We start from the raw sequence: 9,304 nt of genomic DNA, 5'->3' as shown, positions 1-9,304 counted from the left end.
AATTACATAAGTTATTATTATGAGATACTGAGTCAATTAAGAGATAGAATCTGATGATTATGAGATTTTAAGTCATAATTATGAGATGCTATGACTTCATATCTGATAATAATCATCCATATTTTTGTCCAGTGGAGGAAATGGGTTCCTATCAGACAGACACTGTCAGAACAGAGAAGCGGTCAAACATGTTGTTCTTCACTGTAAGTTGTGCACTGAAGAGCTTACCTGCATATGGCTCACAGGTGGGCGGGGTGCACCGCCAGGTTTGTCAGTTTATGAGATTTTTTTTTTTTCTTTTTTTGTGGGATGTACAGAGTTGGCGCGTGCGTCTGAAGTCTCACTCCAGCTCAGCAGGTGGCAGTAATGCAGCATACGCTGGCCTGCCAACCTCCATTCACACAAAAGAACAAGAAGAACCACAGCTCTGGAAGAACCTCTAGATGGCGCTGCTGTCCTGTGACGTTTCGCACTGACCGCTGGCGGCACGAGGTTTGCGTGAGATTAAAACTCTTAATACTTTGAATTTTAGCGATATAGAGCGGCTTTTAGTCGTAATGCGCTGCTAAAATCAGTCGAAGTCGATGTTCGGCCTGGTTTTCTAGCTAAAAAAAGCGAGAGGCTGAAGTTAAGCTTCCCCTTCGCCAGCTTCTGCTTCGAATTTCCCCGTTCCACCTTAAATGGTGCAGCAGTTAATGGTGCAGCCTCAGGCGTCTGAATGTAACTGCTGCCATTTAAGGTGGAACGGGAAAATTCGAACAAGAAGCTGGCTATATCCGCAAAAATCTCGTGTAATTCAGTGCAGTACTGTTTACTAAGGCTCTATCTGCTACTTAAGTGTGTCTGAGAGAATATTTATGACTATATTTATCATCAGTTCCCATTTGTGCTTCGCTTTTAGCTCCTAATCAAGTTTTTCTTTTGAGTTTTCATTCTGTTGTGTTGGTCCAGCTCCTGGACTGCGTTACTCTTATCATTTAGGACAGTCAGCATTTTATTTTAGACCAAAAAGAGCCAAAAACAGAAGAATAGATCCTAAAAACTTAAGTTCCTATTTTATGCTGATGTATGACAGGGTAGTTATTTTTTTTAATATGGCGTGGTAACCAATTACTTTATTAAGGCCACAAATTACTCAGTCACCATGTTACCTTAGGGGATCCTTATATACACGGATCAGGCATAACATAATGACCATCTCCTTGTTTCTACGCTCATTGTCCATTTTATCAGCTCCACTTACTATATAGGTGCACTTTGTAGTTCTACAGTTACAGACTGTAGTCCATCTGTTTCTCTGATACTTTGTTAGCCCCCTTCTACCCTGTTCTTCAGTGGTCAGGACCCCCATGGACCCTCACAGAGCAGGTACTGTTTGGGTGGTGGATCATTCTCAGCACTGCAGTAACACTGACGTGGTGGTGGTGTGTTAGTGTGTGTTGTGCTGGTCTGAGTGGATCAGACACAGCAGTGCTGCTGGAGTTTTTAAACACCTCTCGTGTCACTGCTGGACTGAGAATAGTCCACCAACCAACAATATCCAGCTGACAGCGTCCTGTGGGCAGCGTCCTGTGACCACTGATGAAGGACTAGAGGATGACCAACACAAACTGCAGCAGCAGCAGATGAGCTATCATCTCTGACTTTACATCAACAAGGTGGACTGACAATGTAGGAGTGTCCAATAGAGTGGACAGTGAGTGGACACAGTGTTTAAAAACTCCAGCAGCAGTTGTCGCCAGTTGACGCTGTTGGCTGGATATTGTTGGTTGGTGGACTATTCTCAGTCCAGCAGTGACACTGAGGTGTTTAAAAACCCCAGCAGCACTGCTGTGTCTGATCCACTCAGACCAGCGCAACACACTAACACACCACCACCACTGAAGAACAGGGTAAAAGGGGGCTAACAAAGTATCAGAGAAACAGATGGACTACAGTCTGTAACTGTAGAACTACAAAGTGCACCTATATAGTAAGTGGAGCTGATAAAATGGACAATGAGTGTAGAAACAAGGAGGTGGTCATTATGTTATGTCTGATCGGTGTATATGATGCATGCTGGATGGATGTACTAATAATGTTCATTGCAGTTCAACTTAAATACTAGGTTTTTACATCAGTTGGTTTTGGTGACCACTGAGTCGTTATGTTATTTCAGTAACATTACTTTTCCTTGAGTACAGTTTAAGGATATTTTACCCTCCTCTAAAAGTTCACTAGGAACCTCATTATTTAAGTGGAGTATTGGGCCTAAACAGCTGAACTTTTTCCTTTTCTCCTGTGTTTAAACAGAAGCTGGAGTTCTTTTCCTGTCAGCATGGCGTTGGTGCCGTATGATGAGAACGTACTGCCAGCTCTCTCAAAAATCCACAGCGCTTCAGCCGAGTTCCACTTCGCCTCACATCGACTCCGCCTGGCCCAGGATTGGAATAGACTAGGAGTGGCTGCAGTCGTGTGGGACGCAGTAAGCTTGTACCTATCATATTGTAATATTGGGCCAATAATCCTAAACCTTAAATCAGAGATCATACCAATCTTATTGTAATATTAGGCCAAGATGATAATCCTGACTCTATGATCAGAGATCATACTGATCTTATTGTAATATTAGGCCTAGATGATAATCCTGACCCTATAATCAGAGATTATACTGATTTTATTGTAATATTAGGCTGAGATGATAATCCTGACCCTATAATCAGAGATCATACTGATCTTATTGTAATATTAGGCCTAGATGATAATCCTGACCCCATAATCAGAGATTATACCCATCTTATTGTAATATTAGGCCTAGATGATAATTCTGACCCTGTAGTCAGAGATCATACCCATTTTATTGTAATATTAGGCCAATATAATAATCCTTATACTATAATCAGAGATTATATCCATCTTATTGTAATATTAGGCCTAGATGATAATCCTGACCCTATAATCAGAGATCATACCCGTCTTATTGTAATATTAGGCCTAGATGATAATAATCCTGACCCAATACTCAGAGATTATATCCATCTTATTGTAATATTAGGCCTAGATGATAATCCTGACCCTATAATCAGAGATCATACCCGTCTTATTGTAATATTAGGCCTAGATGATAATAATCCTGACCCAATACTCAGAGATTATATCTATTTTATTGTAATATTAGGCTGAGATGATAATCCTGACCCTATAATCAGGGATTATATTTATTTTATTATAATATTAGGCTGAGATGATAATCCTGACCCTATAATCAGGGATTATATTTATCTTATTGTAATATTAGGCCGAGATGATAATCCTGACCCTATAATCAGAGATTATACCCATCTTGTTGCATACTGTCATGATTTATTAGCCCAAGCAGAAAACATCTACTGTATTTTTAGTGACAAAAAAAATCAGGAGAGTTAATGGGCCTCATTTATTGGTCAGTTTCCAGCACAGTGGTGAAGCTGTCGGACTGTTAGTTTACATCTCATTTAGCTCTGAAAATGCAGCTTGAATGAGGTTTATGTTAGGCTACTAACCCAAATACCCAGAGTAGAGTTATCATATCCTCTTTATCTCTCACTGTTTAAACTGTGTTTGCCCCTCTTTCTCAGGCAGTGGTGCTGTGCATGTATCTGGAGCTTGGCCATGTGGACCTGAAGGGGAGGGCCGTTATTGAGCTGGGAGCTGGCACTGGACTGGTGGGCATAGTGGCCGCGCTGCTTGGTGGGGGCAATATTGTTATTTTTTCCAATTAGAGCTAAGTTAACACATTTTTGATGCACCCTGAATTTTAATGATCCATATTGTCGCTGTTTCCATTTTTGTAGTATTTCTTTTTTTGATATAATTTAATATCACCAAATTTTAAATATTACACTGTGTCAGAATTTCATCATAGATGGACCAGTAGAAATGGTAAAAAAATGACTTGGAATAAATTTCAAATTTTTTGAGATACGACATTTTGCTCTGACTAGGCCTGTCACATTTCTTACATGCTCTTCTGATTGCAGTTATTTCGCTATCATTTAACCCGACTGCAGTTATTTTCCACAGTCATTAGGTTTCGCAGTCATATTGTATCACAGTTCTGACAGCAACGATATCTATTTATTTGATATAGACAGTTGGAGCTGGATATATGCTGTTCTCTTTAGTCATTTCAAAGTTTAATTAGAGCTAAATTAATCTGTACTTTTAATGATCCATATTGTCACTGTCAGAACAAAACCTTGCATCTCCATTTTTGTAGTTTTTCATTTTTTGATATAATTTTGTCGCAAGATGCTGGTTACATTTCATGATGAGTGGACCAAAAGACATGGTCCAAAATTGCTTGGAATAAATATCTTAATTAACTTCCATTAAAGAACGTTAAGAAGTTAAGAACGTTTTTCCTTCTCCTGTTAAGTTACTCTAATTAAACTTGGAAATGACCTTAGAGAGAATAGCATTACTTTAATACTTGATTTGATCGATCACCAGTGACCTCAGGAGACTTTGACGTTAGTTGATTCATTGAAAATATGTTCAAATATTTAGTGTATACGGTAATTTTATCAGCTCCACTTACTATATAGGTGCACTTTGTAGTTCTACAATTACAGACTGTAGTCCATCTGTTTCTCTGATACTTTGTTAGCCCCCTTTTACCCTGTTCTTCAGTGGTCAGGACCCCCATGGACCCTCACAGAGCAGGTACTATGTGGGTGGTGGGTCATTCTCAGCACTGCAGTAACACTGACGTGGTGAAGGTGTGTTAGTGTGTGTTGTGCTGGTACGAGTGGATCAGACACAGCAGTGCTGCTAGGGTTTTAAACACTGTGTCCACTCACTGTCCACTCTATGAGACACTCCTACCTTGTCAGTCTGTAATTGTAGAACTACAAAGTGCACCTATATAGTAAGTGGAGCTGATAAAATGGACAATGAGTGTAGAAACAAGGAGGTGGTCATTATGTTATGCCTGATTGGTGTATATAACTTACATAATTAATAGAGCAGATGACAATCTAAGTGCTTCGGTCCTACAATACTAAAATTCAAGGCTAAATATAAACAAAAAAATTCCGTTCCCTGTGTAAATATAATTGTGTTGGTGTTTAAACCCACTTTTTTGTACTAACTCATGCCTTCTCACTCTTCTCAGGAGCCACCGTGACGATCACTGACCGGAAGCCTGCGCTGGAGTTTCTGAGCGCTAACGTGCGTGAGAACATTCCTCCAGACCTGCAGGAGGCGGTGCAGGTGTCCGAGCTGACCTGGGGAGAGGGACTACAGCGCTATCCCTCAGGCAGCTACGACCTCGTTCTCGGAGCAGACATCGTTTACCTGGAGGAAACGTTCCCCGCCCTTCTACAGACTCTAGAACACCTGAGCTCGGAGAACACTGAGGTTCTGCTGTCGTGTCGGATCCGATACGAGCGGGACGAGCGATTTCTAGGCATGCTGGGGAGGCTGTTCTCCGTACAGGAAGTTCATTACGATGAACAGAGGGACATTCGTATCTACAGAGCTGTGAGGATTAAGACCAAGCCTGAACTCTGAGGGTCCAGCTCGGGTTCTCTGCTCTGATTCTGACTGACATTCTGGCAACAAGCCTTTTACTCCTGTGGCCAAAACACTTCGCTGATATCCTTTCTTTCCTAGTAGGTCTGTCATTATTGATTGTGTTAGTAATTAAATAAGTTACTGATTATTTTGGTGACTACTTGAACAGACAAAGTTTTAAAAACAATAAAAATGGGATGTAATCGAACAACAGACCACACAAAGCCTTTCTAAAGAGCGAAGAAGCCTGTAAAAGACTTGATTTAAAAAAAGTGTCTGTGTGTGTGTGTGTGTATGCATGCCTCAGTCTGCTTCAGTTCAAATAACTGAAGTGTGGGAAGGGCATGGTCCCATTAGTTTCCATCATCATTGCACCCCACCACCACCTTGTTTCCTCCTTGTTCCTTAGTCTTTTCATCCAGGGCGGTCCAAAGCAGAATCCCCTCAGAACTCCAGCCAAAGGCTAAGCTCACATTACCAAATTTTTGCCCTAATGTGACTCAGATCTGATGTTTTCAGGGCTGTGTGGACAAATCTGATCTTTTCAAATCCGACCTGAGCCACTTTCATATGTGGTCCTAGATCGGATACGTATCCGATTCGTGGCCGTGTGACCTTAATGTGACGCTCAGATCGGAATTCATGTGCTTTTTTTCCACTGCCTGTGCGCCATCATTCAGCGTTACTATGGCAGCAGCGCCGAACAGAAGTTAAAGCCTGTAAACGGTGGAAAAGCAGCTCATCTCACCTTTTTCTCCTTCGTCTCACTCTAATAATGAAGCTGAGAGCTGATCAGAGTTAATGATCTTCTCAGCGAAGCTCGTTCTGCTCGTTAGTTTGTGCTGATGATGAACGTGATTCGTTCACGTGGCGTTACTGAGTAGGATGTGCTCATGTGGGTCATTTCAGGACGCCGGTTCGTCACATTGACAGATTTGAATCACTTACTTAAACGAACCATCATGTCAGACAGATCGGATCTGAGCAAAAACTCGGATTTGAGTAATGAGGCTTGTAATGTGAAAGTAACATAAGTCTCTTCTCATACTATCATCGTGTTGAAGGAGTGGTAGGAGTAGTAGGTTTAAACTATGAACCATTATTATCTTTCAAACTACCAGGTAATCAATATCAATTCAATGTTAATCACTGACTATTATTAGCAAGTAATCGAGTTTTATTCAAGTAATATTTATGTAATATTTATAGCCCAACTTTCCACTGAGCGTCAGTGGGTCAGAGTGCCAGTCTGCCTGCTTGTTCATGGTTTATTTTTGTGTACGTCCACTGCCTTACCACAAGAGTGCGCTGTGGAGTCGGGCAGAGCCTAGTCTTTCAGAGCATGCCCACTAGTCCTGTATGCTGTGAACGCATGATAATCTGATTAGAAAAATAAGTTTTGTGTTCATATATTAGACATATACAGGTATATGCCAGTGTTTTGGTGCCTCTGGTCAAATTCCATTGATTTTCTAAGTGAAAATAAGTTAACACATTCTCTACTGCAGGGTTTCTCAACCACTGGGCCGAGGACCACAAGTGGGCCGCGAAGGACCCTTTGGTGGTCCTTGAACCTATTCTGAGGGGGACCAGTGGTCTGTGGGGGGCACTTTGTCATAAAACTCAGTGACTTAACAACAAGAAAGAAATAAGATGTTTCAGACAGTTTAACACATTAATATAAGCCGTGCAATGACAGTCCCCAAAGGCAGCTTCGTTGACCTTTCAGTTGTCCACTCGCACCAATATTCTGCAGATATTGTATCTGATACTGATACACATTCAATATCTCCAGAGTTGGTTACCCAAACATCACTGTGTTGAAAATTTCCCTAAAAATGACATTTTTAAGCAGAAACGTTGAGTTTTGTTTTCTTCTGGGCCTTCATGCTTTCTAGTGATAAATGGGTGGACCTTAAGGTGGAAAGGTTAAGACCCCCTGCTCTACAGTGATAATACACAATTTGCTGTTTGTTTGCTGGATTTAACATATTGCAAAAAAAAACAAATGCACTTTTTGTGTTTTTTTTTTTTCCAATATTTTCAACTCAAATTGTGCAATATTTAAGTTTCCTGTAGAGGATGTGTTAAGCGGGGGTGCTCATACTTTTGCATATGGCTCTAAACGCCAAAACCATGTCAATTACATTGAGCCTTCGTGTGTTATGAAGTGTTACGCATGCAGGCCAAGTCATTTGCTTCTTTGAGAAAATACGTAATGCCTTGTTGTTTTCTATGTGTTTGCATCCCATTAGATTTAAGCTCCTCGTTCCACAGTAAAAGGACCTCAGTCCCAACGTCATTCGTGATGCCCTCAGGTTGGGCACAGCCATAATCAAGCTAATCATGGTGTTCGGGTTGAGCTGGACAGCAGAGACGGTAGCAAATTGCAGAGCGTTTGCAGACAGGGGGAACATTCATAGAACAGATACCATCTCACCAGGCTGCTCTGTAAGTTGCAGCTCTAAGAGAACATTGTACAATGTTAAGTCCACTTGAATGTGGACTAGATGCACAACCCAGCCGTCCGTAGACTGTCAGAGGTGTTTTGATTAATCTGCATTACGCAGCTATCTCTGCTAGAGAGGGTTTAACAGCAGAGGAGCCTGTAGTCTCAAACTCTTTCAGCTGTTCACATCTCGGTCCAAACACTGCATTTAGCAGGGAGCCAGCATCTCCGCCACTCCTGTGTGTCAAGACGCTATTCGTCAAATGAGATTAAATCACATGTAACAATGCAACATGGCCTTAAAGGGACACTTCAGTGGAAAATCAACCTGGCACGACCATCCATGGCTTTAGGTTCACACTGGGGCTAAGAGGTGATGTAGCTAACAAGTAATGGAAGCCTGTGATCCAGATTTGGTCACGGGACTAACGTCAGGAGGCTACGGCTTACAGCAATTCAAATGCAAAACTCGTAAACGCAATTTGTCTTATCATTTTGCACTGGGTTACAGTGCCTTAACTGTGTTAAAATCCAGGGGCAAACCATGACTATTAAAGCTAGGCCTTGAGCCCGGGCCACAAATGTCAAAACTGGGTCAAAAACAAGAAAAAATCATCATCTATTATGATGCTAATTTCTGCTAGCACCTCTATGGGATTCTAGTACTTTGTTGCCAGCAATTCACACAAACATTTTTTGCTGTTCTATGTCAAATATGGACATTTGGAGACATTCCATGTCTTATTTGGTCAATGTTTGGTTGATTCCACTATCAGCTCCTGAAGTCCTAACCAATGGGAGAGCTAGCTTAGCAGTATCCACTCAGATACCACAGAGAAAATGATCCTGATTGGACAATTTTCTGTTGAACATTTCAAGAATCGAACCCTTTTGTTTCCTATCAAAACTTAAGAATGAAGTAAGAGTATTACTACAATACTTGCAAAATACAATAGTGATTCTATTAAATAAAAATGAGCTAAAATTTGATTTCACAGAAATCATAAGGCTTTTTCTGAAGCTAAAACATTTCACATTGGGTTACAACACCTTAACTGTGGTAACCCATGACTGTTAAAGCTAGGCCTCGAGCTCAGGCCACAAATGTCAAAACTTGGTCAAAATATGAGAAAAACGCCTCTATTATAATGCTAAGTTCTGCTAGCGCCACTATGGGATTCTAATACTATGTTACCAGCAATTCACACAAACATTTTTCGCTGTTCTATGTCAAATACAGACATTTGAAGACATTCCTTGTCTTGTTTGTAGCTTCTAACAGACATTAGCATATATTATGCTTGTATGTATCAGTTTTCC

At 41.0% G+C, this 9,304-nt stretch overlaps 1 protein-coding gene across 1 annotated transcript; it reads left to right on the top strand.

The window, feature by feature from the left end:
* The first annotated feature begins 420 nt into the window (after positions 1–420).
* mettl21a (methyltransferase like 21A) lies at positions 421–5,930 on the top strand. Its single transcript, XM_036560237.1, has 4 exons — positions 421–492; positions 2,293–2,464; positions 3,597–3,708; positions 5,135–5,930. The coding sequence occupies exons 2-4, from the start codon at positions 2,318–2,320 to the stop codon at positions 5,530–5,532; spliced, it is 657 nt and encodes a 218-aa protein (XP_036416130.1). The 5' UTR covers positions 421–492; positions 2,293–2,317; the 3' UTR covers positions 5,533–5,930.
* Positions 5,931–9,304: the final 3,374 nt, after the last annotated feature.

Source organism: Colossoma macropomum, unplaced genomic scaffold (genome assembly GCF_904425465.1).
Source record: "Colossoma macropomum unplaced genomic scaffold, Colossoma_macropomum, whole genome shotgun sequence".
NCBI classification, from domain to species: Eukaryota; Metazoa; Chordata; class Actinopteri; order Characiformes; family Serrasalmidae; genus Colossoma; species Colossoma macropomum.
The sequence above is the reverse complement of the archived record's forward strand: the minus strand, read 5'-3'. Positions and strand labels throughout refer to the sequence as shown.

Bases quoted from the DNA above. Each gene is read 5' to 3' on its own strand.
- mettl21a (XM_036560237.1), top strand. From the start codon at position 2,318: ATGGCGTTGGTGCCGTATGATGAGAACGTACTGCCAGCTCTCTCAAAA. The intron at 2,465-3,596 runs GTAAGCTTGTAC...CCTCTTTCTCAG, and splicing joins CTGCAGTCGTGTGGGACGCA to GCAGTGGTGCTGTGCATGTA. The intron at 3,709-5,134 runs GTGGGGGCAATA...CACTCTTCTCAG, and splicing joins CATAGTGGCCGCGCTGCTTG to GAGCCACCGTGACGATCACT.